Source organism: Meleagris gallopavo, chromosome 13 (assembly GCF_000146605.3).
Source record: "Meleagris gallopavo isolate NT-WF06-2002-E0010 breed Aviagen turkey brand Nicholas breeding stock chromosome 13, Turkey_5.1, whole genome shotgun sequence".
In the NCBI taxonomy this organism is placed as follows: Eukaryota; Metazoa; Chordata; class Aves; order Galliformes; family Phasianidae; genus Meleagris; species Meleagris gallopavo.
The window spans coordinates 10920599-10933450 of NC_015023.2; the positions used below are offsets into that span (position 1 = coordinate 10920599).

The 12852-nt window shown below is 47.7% G+C and overlaps 1 protein-coding gene across 4 annotated transcripts in view; it reads left to right on the forward strand.

The window, feature by feature from the left end:
- The window catches only part of LOC100550505 (rho guanine nucleotide exchange factor 40-like), a 71774-nt gene that overhangs the window by 18649 nt on the left and 40273 nt on the right, over window positions 1-12852 (forward strand). For all 4 annotated transcript variants that reach the window (XM_019619785.2, XM_019619786.2, XM_010717889.3 and 1 more), the window contains 2 exons: window positions 3957-6117; window positions 10523-10738. In XM_019619785.2, the coding sequence (XP_019475330.1) occupies window positions 3957-6117; window positions 10523-10738 (2377 nt within the window). The remainder of the gene's footprint in view (window positions 1-3956; window positions 6118-10522; window positions 10739-12852) is intronic.

Consider the following 12852-nt stretch of genomic DNA (forward strand, 5'->3'; position numbering starts at 1 on the left):
ATTTGGGCTCTGGAAGGACTTGCGTTCCTGCTTGCTGGATGTTCATCTAGCTCTTGCTGCAGTTCAGATGGCAGCTTTGCAGGTTCATCAGGAAGTTCTGAGAGCTCTGTCTTTTGGGTTTGGTGATTTTATTGCTGAGGCTTCTTCCACTTGTTGTGTGTCTGTAGGCACGCAGGTCATCTCAGCAGTGAGGTTTGGATGTCGGACTTCTTAATGCACAAAAGCCCCCAAACCTGCATCCAGGTTTTAACAGAAATTCTTTAGGTCAGGTAGGTGCAGATGGAGCTTTGTGTTCGTGCTGCTACTAGCGGTGTTTTTCACTTCTCTCTTACATAAACTGTTTGTAGTCCTTGAGAACTGATCCTTTTTGTCAGCCCACCCTCCCCCGATGGCCTCAACATACTTATTAAGAAATACTCTGGTGACAGAAGAAATCTATGAGTTATGCGGGGCCTGAGAATGGCTGAAGCAACTTCTGCAAACTGCGTGTTGTAGGAGGAGGTCTTGATCTGCTAAGTTTAGCCATGCTGTGCAGGAAAAGACTATAGAAGACACTTTGGTCTTGGAGATCAGAAAGCATGAGGGTTGAGGGCTGCAAAGCTCTGATCCACTGACATTTGAGGGAAGTACAAGCCGCGTGTCGGGTTATATAGGGTTTGTTTTTAAAGTCAGTTTAATGGAAGGAGAAAAGAAAGGGAGGCAGATTTCTAAGCTCAAAGTTAGGATATAAAGATAATAAGATCCTCTGAGTCTTATCTTAGCTTTTTCTTCCTGGTAGTAATGCAGCATGTGGGTATGGCAGTGGATGGTTGGTTGTGCAGAGAACAGGATTGAAGTGGGAGCAGAAATGACTGGGTTGGAACAAAAAGGACCAGCTGATCTCCTCCTGGAATATGGAAGAAGTTACCACATAATGCTGATAACAGGGATTTGTATTGAATCTATTAAGTCAGGGCTAGCAACAAAACACAGAGAACAAGCTGAGCGTACAACAACAGCAGTCACTGAGTGTGGAAGGAATTAAATGAGCCTTAAAGCATTTGTGAATGTTTTGTCACGTGGTTTGCTCCATGGCAGGTAGTGTTAAGAACAGCCTTTCCCATAGAACAGGTGGTTTAATCTCTTCCTTGCAGGATTTATTATGGGTCAGATGGAAAGTTAACGACTGTGTCAAAGGGATGGAGGTTTATGCAAGCATGACAAGATGGGCAAAAAAACTGGTGAAAGGAAGGCTGTGTGTACTGCAGTGAAAGCTGGGTTGGGAACGGGAGTCACGGGACACATTGCTTCTCATCTGCGAGCTTGGCATAAAAAGTAAGAGTGTGCTGATGACCAGTTTGTGATGAAACGAGGCTGGGAGACATAAGCAATAGCAGGAAGAGGTGGGTAAATGTGTTAGACACGATGAACTGTGAAACTTTGTGCTGAAGCTTGTGTGATGGAAGAGTCAGAGTGTGAGCACGTGCCGTGATAAAGTGGTGGGCAGAGTTTGTGTTTTGGGTTCAGCAGTTTGGGGAGCAGAGCTAGCTGGTGGCTGTGTTACTGTAGGAGTGTGGCTGGAAGGGTGAGGGTGATCGTAGCTCTAAGGAGCAAAATGCTTCTAGCCCACTTGGGAAATGTTGGTGCTGTTACATCTGGTGTTCTGCAAGGCTTCACACAGTAACAAGTGGAGCTGTGTTAAAAAGGCATCACTGAGGAGGTGCTTCAGGCAGGCCTAGGAGATGGTGGGGGAGGTGCATTAAGGGGATGTGACATACATGGGGGGAATTACCAACCTGGAGAGTGAGCAGTGCAGCGAGGGGAAAAACCCAGCTGGCTTAAGGTACAGATTTGGGAACATGGAGACTACATAGCTTGATACCAGCACCTGTCGTTTCAGTGTGTGTGAGGGTACAGGAGGTTGCTTCCAGTCTCGTGGCCTCTCTGCTGTATGACAAGTTCTTTGAATTGAAATATTTTTCTTCCATCTGTCTGGCCTGCAGAATACAGCACTTTTATAAATAGCAATCTTTGTCAGGACTTCCATGTGACCACGCAAGAGGAACGAGATAAAAAGCCTGAAGTCACTGCTGCCAATCCTAACACGCCTGGGTTTCTAGATGACAGCTTTCCAATTTAAGTATTGTATCCAGTACGGGGGAATCCCTTCTGAGACCTTGTCTTGACAGAGAAAGTGAAGTTAATCATCAAACTGAGAATGAATTATTACTTGTGGCTTGATTTAGACCTCATTTTACCCCAACAAAATCGAGTTCAAAGCAGCGATTTTTACTTTTTGATGTTGTGATAAAGCTGTAAATAATTGAGTCAAGTCGATTCAGCCATGAACTTTTACTTAATTGGGAGCTATCTTCAGACTTGTCTTGTTTGATGCCTGGGGTCACTGCTTTTTTGGTTTTTTTCTTTTTAAATATAGGAGAAAGGCACATGGGGAGGTACGGGGGGAGTCCTGAGTGCTGCTGTGTTTGGAGACGAGGGTGGATTTCTAGGGAGCTGGAAGGCTCACGCACTGAGCCCATGTTGCAGGTGTAGGGAATTCCTGTTATGTCTGTAACAGGACTTCTAAATGCAAACGTGGAGGAAATGCTAAAATGAAACATTCAGAACATGACCGTAAGTTGGAAAACTGGGCAGATCTGTGCCTAGCGGGCATCTCCAGGAGCTGCTTCTCAGCACTTCAGTATGTTTTGCTATCAACCCGAACCAAAAGAGTGGTTAATTCCGGATATCTGAAGATGACTCAGACTCTGGTGGGAATTCTTAAAAGTGAAAAATGTGGCTGACATGAACCAACATCTGGCTGACTACGAAGTCTGAGTGCAAAACATTTTAAGTGGGCTTGTATGAAGAAGACATGGTGTAGCTGAGAGTCTCAGGGCTCAGCAGGTCAGGGGCTGCACAGCTTGGTTGTGCAGGTCCCGCTCTGCTGCCTCCTTTCTCCTGCTTTGTTTCACCAATCTCTTTCCACTCACTGGTGGATTTACAGTGATCCCTTGCTGCTGACTCCTCCTAACTTGTCTCCACCTGTTTTTGCATAGGCTCTCAGTTGCTCCAACTGTGTGATGCCTTTTACCTGGCTTCCTGCTCTTCTATTAGACTCAACTAAAGTCAGGTGAAACACACTGTGCACCTCAACAGCGCGTGTTCAGGAGAACTGAGTCCTCAGAGCTTAGTACCTTCATTCTGCTTTCCCTCCCCCACAGCACATCTTAGCCTAAGGGCCCTTCACCAGACAGGCAGTGTCTTGCAGCACTAGGCTGGGTAGAGGCATTCTGTGCAGTAATGTTTCTACATCTGTAGTCTCCTCCTGGTTAGTTTCAAGTAAACTTGGTACAACTTAGAGTGTGCTGTATAAGCTCTGGATATCATAGAATGGCCTGAGTTGCAAAGGCCCACAATGCTCATCCAGTTCCAACCCCCTGCTGTATGCAGGGTCACCAACCAGCAGACCAGGCTGCCAGAGCCACATCCAGCCTGGCCTTGAATGCTTCCAAGGATCGTGCATATTGATGATGTCTGGTTAGGCTGTGGGTGATGTTTAGTTGAGGACAGAGGTTTTTGTGCATTTGCAGCACTAAGGTAAAGAAGAGCTCTTCTGCTTGACCACTGGGAAGTGGGAACTCTGACATCAGCACCCCAGGGTTCTGGGCTCAGCCCTCTGCCTGTCTGTGCTGACCCAGCTTTAAGTAGGGCTGATGCTTGTGGCAGATGGCTGGTATGTATTCAGCTCTTGAGACGCTGATGATTTGTGTTGGTAACTTGTCCTTTTTGTGTTGGTTTCCTTTTAAAGAGACTATCTCAGTATGGGAAACTCCCCTACGCTGACTGCCAAAGACCCCAAATTCAGCTACGCTATCGCTGCAGCTGCTCTGTAAAAGACGTGGGGTCTCTCCCATCCAGAAGCTTGAGCTGAGCTGTGTTCCTGCTGCTGAACATGCTTTCTGTTTTCTCTCTAGGTTCAGTACTGTGGCTTGCTGTTTCGCCACGAGGGCTGGCCCCTGTGCATTCACGAGAAGATTGTAGTCCAGCTGGCTTCCATTGACTGGCGAATCTTGAAGCCTGGTGACTTCTACCTGCAGGTGGTTCCCTATCTGAAGAAGTCTCCACGGATCGTATTGAAGTGTTTAGCAAAAGACAAGCATAATGTAGAAGAAGTTGTGATTCCAGAAGTTTCCTATACCTCTATTTTTACTCTGGAATGGTTGAGTACTATCAATGGAGAGCGGATGGGTATAGCACTGGAAAATTGTTTACTGACCACTGATGATAAAATATTTCGTGTTCCCTGGGATAACGTGGTTAATCCGGAATTTATAAATAAACCAAAAATAATTGAAAATAATATTACTACTCCAGAGACAACAGGGAAACCTTCACTCTTGTGTCTCCCCATGGACCATGCTGAGCGCAGTTTGCCAGACCTAGAATCACAGTGTGTACAGGAACAAAATCCAAATTGCAACAACCTGGTTGTTAACAGCCCAGCTCCACAGTTAGGTGAAGCCCTTGTCAATGGTGTGTGTTCCAGTCCTGTTCCTGAAGAGGATTTGCAAAGTGACCTTGAAGGAGAGTACGTTGAGCTTGCCCAAGTTTCACTGCCCCGGTTTGGATCACAGACAGGCTCGTTAACCCAGTCACTGGCTTTAAGTTATCTGACTCAGCCTAGGACAAGAGTGGATGCATCTAAAGGCAAGCACAGATTTATTGTCATTCAAGATAGCACCTACTCCAAGAACTTAGTTCACTCAGCACTTATGCAAAAGGAGCACTGTCAGATGGACACTCTGAGCACTTCTCCAGGAGTTCTCAACAATGTAATTCCTTTGGAAAGCAACAAAACAACGGCATGTGAAGAGCTGTCTCCAGAAGGTCAGCTGCTGTCAGGTGCTCCTGGGAGCATGGGAAACAGTTTTCCTGCAACTGCAGCTCCTTCTTGCAGTGCAGAAGATGCCTGTGCTGCAGAGCAGGAGGCCTGCAGTGAGTGCTCTGTGGATTGGCAGTGTGCGCTGTGCGGCAACGGTGACGTGTGTGCTGGAGATGGTGTCAGCTGCAAAGCACAAATGACTGGTTCTACTGGAAACATGGAATTAGAAAGCGATGGTTCTAGCATAAATCCTGGTGTTGAAATGCTGGAGCAGAGCCCAGAAACAAATCCAGATGCTTCTGCTGAAGAGGAGGTTATGGAAGAACGTGGAGAACTGCTGACAGAGCATCAACGTGAGGTGACACAGGTGGATCCTTCTCTCGGGTCTGTCCTGGGGCCTTTGGGACCATGCTGCACATTGAAGGAAGGTCCCAATGCTTCTTGCCAGAGTGCTGGTGAAAGTACTGCGCCAGCCCAGGCCACTGCATTGCCTGCCACACCTGAGAGTTCAGCTGTGGGTGTGGAGAGAGGCTCTCCTTCAGGGAACTTGGCAGATGCAGCAGCAGTCCAAGCTTGTTGCGCTGATCTGGAAACAAATTGTAGCTCTCCAGTAAATCCTCCAGAACAGCTGAACCGAGGAGAAGTAGATGAAATAGAGGTGGGAAGAAGAGAGAGCCCCGAGGATGTCAAAGAGATTGAACAAGTGCAGGCTGTGAAGGAGCATCAGAGTTGCTGTAGTTGCTGTAATACCAACGCTCCTGTGGATGGAGTGCTTTCAGATGGTGAAGAGCAAGAGGTCCCTGCTTGTCAGCACAAGGGAGCTGAAGATGCCATGCTGCCCCAAACTGCACTGCCAGCAGAGAGCGAGCAGGTGGCAGAACAGTCAGGTAGCAGTGGATCTTTGCTGGGTCTTGACCCTCAAGCAGAAGACTCGAGTCAGTTTGGAAGCCTCAAATCTGGAGAGAGGTGTGGGGATCCACGAGGGTGGACAGAAAATCATGGCCATGGAAGTGGAGTGAACTCTATGCTGAACTCAGAGTGTGTTTCAGCCCAGGACTTGCAGGGAGGGGAGGAGAACAAAGACAGTTTTTCTGATGTGGATAGGTCAAAGGCAGTAGCCTTAAAAACACTGGAATCCATAAAAGAGGAGCTGGAGGTTGGACCACTGTCCTCAGGACCTGCTGAGGGGAACATAGAGCCCACTGCTCTGCACTCCCACCCAGAGGCAGTTCCAGAAGCATCATCTCCTAAAGGTACAGGATCTGGGTGTCTGTGTGTTTATCTGACTGATAACATAGGCAGAAAGCAAAGTGCTTGGAGAGCTACTGCTGGCAAGTATCGGGAGGCTTTGGGGTAATAGCACAAACCACAGGAAAGCGATTAGGTTTTCTTTTTTTGTGGCTTGAAGTTAACTTTCTCTTCAAAGGTGGATTTATTGCAGTATTTTGTTCCACAGCCTTTGCAAATTTATGTTGTTACGGGGCAAAGTTGGGGTGATGGCTGGTAACCACCATCTTTGCACTCACTGTATGTGCATTATGGGTGCACGCAGTAGGTGTGCATGAGAGCAGAGTGGCTGACTTTTTGGAGTAGAGTGGCTGTGGGAGGATGACTGACAAGAAGCAGCAGCGGATGGCACAGTCAGATACTGGCTATGGAACATGGCTGAAGATCACCAAATGTGTGTGTGTGTGTGTGTGCTGCCAGCTGCTGCAAGAGGCGAGCTGCAGAGTTGAGGAATTCCCCTCCTTCTCACTCCCTCTCTCTCTTTAACAACATGTCTAAGCAGGTGTTGCCCAGGGTTCTTAATGCCTCGTTGCTGTGCTGGAACTGTTCCCTTTGAGAAGAATCAACGCTGGCAGTCCAGGTCTTTGCCTCTTGTAGCAGACAGTGTGTAGTCCCACAGACACGATTTTGGCTTTGCTTAGCTTTGCTGAGTCTGGAAAGCTGGAGTTAGATCTGTGCATCACAGTGAGATGTGGCGGGGGCGGGGGAAGCATGCCATTCCAGTTCAGCAGCTCGCATTCCCTGAGACCCCTGGCTAGGAAAATTATCTGGCTTGAAATGTGAGGATGCTTGAAAGGGTTGGAGGTGCAGATGCACGTTGTTGGAGCATGTCTGGGGAGCAGAGCTGGCAGAGATGCGTGGCCGGTATCTGCTTGGATGCAGCACTTTGGCTGCAGGCACAGTTGTTACTTTCTGGAGTGTCCAGAAGTCACGTTTCGCCTCAGACCTCAGTGTGACCTCTCCTAATGGAGAATCTCCATTCATGAATGGGAAATTTCTGCTTCCAACTGCACTAAAGAGTTTAATTCAGTAATTGGGCAGGCCCACTGTTGCTGGGCATCTCTGATACTTTTGAACGAGAGATGGGCATCTATCTTCTGAGAAATGAAGAGGTCAGCTCTGATGTTTCTGAAAAGCATCCAAAACCACAAGCAGCAGAAAGAGGTCACGCTGCCCATCCATGGCTGCTTGGGAGATGTGTGCCCAGTCATCAGAAAAGGGGTGGCTGGGGGGTTAAGGCAGAGGGAGCTCAGTATCCCTTAACACTGGGGTATTTCTTAAATTCTGCAGCGATAAGAAGTTTAATCTGTTACATTTGACTGCTTGGAGATCTAAACAAGTTATTCACTCCCTTTAACTCTCAGAAATGTTGTAATAGGGAAATTATTCAGTGAGAAATCAGACAGTGAAGCAAAGGTCCCAGGCTCAGTCCTACAGTGCTTTCCTCCCCAGCTGCTCAGTCTGTAGGTGAGCTGAGCTCTTGGTGCCTGGCTCTTGTTGGGGCCGTTTTGCTGCTGGGCTGCTCGCTGGGGTTATCCTGCCCAAACTACACCTAGCCACACCCCCGAGCTTCCCATGTCTGGTTCAGATCTGCAGTGCCCACCTGGGGAGCAGTGAGCAGGCACACGTTCTGCTCTCTGTGAGGCATTTGTGGGCTCCTATTAAAGCAGATGCTGCAGGTCAGATCAAAACTCACTTTCAATCTGCTGCATCTGAGTTTGCTGTATCCACAGATTTTTCCTCATCTTTCAATTCTCTCCCCTCGCTCCCACTCCCATTCACAAACTGAGCTTATTTTATGTGTAAATATGACCTAGCTTGGAAAGATGTTGAATAAAATGTGACCTCTTTCGGGTTGGTTGTCTTAAAATTTACATTGGTTCCATTTACAGAAAACCTACTTTATGTCTTTTTCCTTCCCTAGTGGCTGACTTTAAGTGAATTTTGAAACTTTGCAGCTCTTCCTGGAGGAGAATTCCTGTATTTTGGGAGTGGAAAATAACCTGATAGTCAGGAAGTTTGCTGAGGAGCCACCCAGGGGTGGATTCAGCAGCACCTGCTGGGGCGTTCAGCTGCCGCTCAGTGTTCCTGCGGGGTGTAAGCATGGATGATGCTAATGCCGGGCAGTTTGCAGGAGAAATGCTAATGTCTCTTTGAAATGCACACAAGCAAATCCTCCTCTCCCTCTTCCTTAACCTCGGGGAAAGGTGGAACCTGCAAACATGGCAGATTCAGCTGTCCCGGTTCTCAATTTGCTTTTTGATGTAATCCTCTGCATTCTACAGTTTCCGCTTCGGTGAGTGCCTCCACCTCAGACTGCAAATAGCAAACAGTGTGCTTGGGCCTGCTGGGGAGAGCTGGGGTCTGCACGCCTCCACGGGGCCTCTGTTAGGGCAGGGTGGCTTTGGTCAGGGCCTGTGTGCTCCAGAGGCTGCATGGCTTTTCTGAGGTGTCCTTGGCACCACAGCCATGCCTGGTGGGCTGAATGAAACCCTTCTCTCTCCCGGGGTTGAGAAGCTGTTGCCTGTTCCTAAGAAAGCTCCAGTGCAGGGCTGCCTTTATTTGCTCAGTGTGGTTCCTTCAATGTAGCCATGCTCCCTTTCTCATCCTCTTTGAATGCCACCTTTAGGTCTTCTTCAGAGGCTTCCTTCATGTGATGCAAATTCCCGTACTACAAATAGCATCTGTGCTTGTTGCCAGCCTTACAGCCTCCTGAGAACGTGTTTTCCCACGGAATCTACCAGCCTTTAATGTAAAACATTTGGGCTGTGATTTCTTTGGCCCAGTGGTTCCTGATCCACGGGAGGTCTGTGCCCCTCTGAGAATCCCACCTCAGGAAGATATGGTAGCACTGCCCAAAGTCGTGACCTCTTTTAATGGAAGACAGGCTGAACTGTAGTGCTGGGAACAGAACTGAGCCCTGCTGTGTCCCAGAGTGGTGCAGAGGCCTCAAACCATCACCTCAACAAATGCCATGTGAGGTCCCAGGTCCCTGAGAGGGGATGTTAGCAGGGTGCTGGGCTGCACTCAGTCGCTGCTTTGGGGCACAGCCCTGCAGCCCCTCCTGGACTCTCCCCTGTTGGGTATTTCTGCATGCTGAGCCCTGCTCCTTAGGGCACTTCTCTTACCCACCTGAGCAATTCTGAAAGCAGTTTGGGCTGAGCCTCAACCTGCAAATCTCCTTCGCTGCTAAAACTTGTATTGAAAGCCACTTCAAGGACTGCTTTGTTCCCATCCTGCTCTTTAATGAAGTATTGGAATCTGTTGGTAAATAAACTGAGTCAAGTGTCAGCATTGTTGATGCAGCAGGAAGGTAGGATGATTTAAGTCAATTTTAAATAGCAATTAAAGTATGTGACTTCACAGCAAGCAAATAATGCTGCCCTCTTTTATTTTCTCTGAAGGGAGGTTGATTTCTATTGGTAGATACTGAAGTTCCATGATTTGCAGAGAAGTACAGCCTTTTTTCTGCAGCATGTGCCTCTGCCCAGCAGTGAGATCGCCTGGCTGTGTGCTTGGGATCCTGAAGACACACGCCTGCCTTTTAATTCTCACCATGCTGGGAAATGGGGAGTAACATTTCTCCCATAGCGGGGAGAATTCTTCTTCTCTCCAGCTACCTTTACATGAAAATTGAAACTCAAAGTGGGGAGAAAACTGGCGTTAATTTGTGTGCAGTAACAGCTAATTAATTTTGGAATCAGATGAGTCCAATCACTTGTTCTTTAGAGCTGAAGCGTCGGGGATATGAAGTGTTTTCTCCAGTTCCCAAAGTGGAGCTGATTGGTCTCGTCCTTCTGTTCTTCAGGGTTTTAAAATAGATTTCTGCCATTCAGGCTAACTGTTAATTAAAAAAGTCTGGACGAGCAGAACGAGGTCTCTTTGCTGGCTAATTCCCAGCTGATTTGTCAGCCTCCGGTCAGCTTTGCATTTTCAAGAAGCAATCTGCAAGTGGTGTCGGGGGAGTAATTCTGCTCGGCTGGAGCAGCTCTCCCTGTCAGAAGCTGCTTTATCACTTTGCAGTGCTCGTGTTGCTGGAGCTCTGCCAAGGATTTGTGCTGCTCCGGACTTGGGGCTGCCAGCAGACACGTCCTGCTCCATGCATTACCTTCAGCAATGTCCTGGAGTGCAGTAATCCTGCTCTGAAGTGAGCTGTTAGAGTTTGAAAACTTCATGATCGACTGTTGTTTTTTCAATTGCTGCAGCATTCGTGTTATGACAGGTTTATAGCATGTGTGATTCGTGCTGCTGGCACAAGGACTGGGAGCTGCAGGGTGCTGGGGGCACGTTGTCCCTCCCCGATGTGGGATTTCCTTGGGACCTTCCTGGGTGGAGCTGGGCTCCAGCTTCTGACTGCTGCTTGTCTTACAGGCATGGTATCGGACGGGGCAGAGGTGGTAAAGGAAGCAACTGGAACAGATGTGTTGAAGCCAGCAGATAAAGCCTGTGCCCTGGAGGAAACCTCAACACCTGTTAGTCCCCCCAGATCCCCAGCTCCTGGGGCTGCTTGGGGCGGCCGGTCTGCACCTTCCATAGTCAAGGATGTCAACCCTGAAGTGCTCAGGAGTGGAGTTGCCTGCCTGCCTGGTGAGTAGCTGAGCCTGAACGTATCTGGGGAGTGGGGCTGCCGGGGGGGCAGAGGAGATACGCCAGGTTTTCAGTGCTGCTGTCTCTGCCAGTCTCATTCCTTTCATTCCAAACCTCTCCTGAAGTAACAGTTTAGAATTGTCTTACAGTTTCTGAATGGGAAGGGCAGGAAGTAGAATTTCCCTCCCATGAAAGTCATGTTTGCTTGCTCCCTAGAGTCTTAAAACGTTAACAAAGCACGTATGAGTCAGAAATGCCAAATCTGTAGGCTCATACCATTAGTTCAAAAAGAAGAGCGAGTATCCAGCTAATGATATGGTGGGCCTGACATTAGACCTGGTCAAAACAATAGGAACTTGATTCACTTGGTAGATAATTAAAGGATGAGAGCATGGAAGAGGCCATTTGACAGCGCTCTTGTAAAACCAGTTTTCTTCTTGGTAATTAGAAGTTTGGTTGATTAAATGTAGCTCCTTGGGTAGAAAAGATTTCTCTGACGAGTTTGATTTCATTACTCAGAGAGTTGAAAGGAACATCGCAATGCAGTGGATGAGCAACGTGTGGGATGAACGATAGCGTGGCTGAATAGCATCTGACAAAAGTAGCTGTGATGGGAGGACTTCCCAGAATTGTTCTGCCGGGATCGGCTGTAGGTCAAACCTTATTCAGTGTTTGTATCTGATACAGCAGCAAGTATTGAGTTGCTGCAGTTAGAACTTCTGGATGGGACGAGTTTTGGCAGTTGGTAAACAAAGCTGAGGCTGTTGGACAGAGCAGCCAGGATCATTTGGAGTGCAGGGCCCAGACAAGAAGTCTTTGTGTTTAACCAGATATTTACTTAAACAGAGGAAGTGAGGACTACCTCTCCGGTGCTGCTCCAGTGAGAAACAGCAGCTGCTCACCCCAAGGGTCTGCTTCCCTGCTGTCCAGTGTGGGTGAGGAAGGTGCAGCATTCAGTGAGCTCAGGAGCTTCTTTCATTTTGGGAATTGCCTGAAGAGCAGAGAGGAGTGGTTTGGATGTTCTGATACCTGCAGGAGGGGCAGAAGAGGGAGACAGCCTATCTGGTACTTGCAGGGTTGTCTTGTGGTGGGAGGCTGGCAGCGTTGTTAACCTCCTAAGGTGACTGAGATTTAAAAAACAGCCTTGTATGGGGAAGGAGAAAAGGGAAACAGGACTACTTCAGTCTTCTGGAAAAAGGTGAGATGAAAAACCAGGTGCAGGGCAGACTTACGGTACCTGCAAGTACATAAATTAGCATTGGTAGGTAAATGGGTCTGCTAATCAGCATGGGCAGTTTTATGATGTGTGTCAGCCAGAAAATGAAGCGTTTTACAGAGAAACCTGCAGGCCTTGCTGTAGAAGAAGCCTAACTATGGGAATTGCTGCTCATATTTGTCACAGATTTCTACCACACAGTACAAAGAAAAAGTCAAAAGTATTCAAATACGGGTTGGAGGGGTGTGTGTTGGGAGTGAGTTTTGAAGGAGTTTTGGGCTTGATGTGTCCAGGGGAGCTTTGGTCTGAAAAGGCAGTGATGTGGGATTGATTGTTGTTTCTTCTCTCCTGTGAGGATTGCCCACTGACATCCAAAAGGAGATGCCTGAGGAAACCTGTGCACCACTCAGTTAAATGCCAAATGTTAGATATTGGTAATGAAACGCTGATTGCATTAGAGAGGATGACAAGTGGAGAATAAAAAGTAGTTAATAGACTAGTGGGTGATGGAATTAGAAACTTTCCTTTCAGGAGTGTTCCATTCCTGTGTTCTGTTCTTGAATCAGCTGGTTATGTCACTGTTGCAGACCTAGACCTGGTGGCTGTTGCTGCTTTTTTGACCTAGTCAGGTAATTTCTTAGGCTCACATGTGCTAATTGAAGGTTTAATCAAGTTCTGGTGGTGCCTAGCCTCCCTAATGGACAAAAGATGATGCTTCAGAGCAAGGAGGGTTTTAATGAGACTAGTTATCATACCCTTATGCTGAGAGTAACTGAGAACTTTCCTTTTTAAATCTTCTGATGAGCCCCTTAGCTTATGAAATGGGATAGAGCTCTCCAGCTCCTTGATAATACGGCATCCAGAATTCAGTATTCCTCCTGAAGCGTGGAGGCAATCA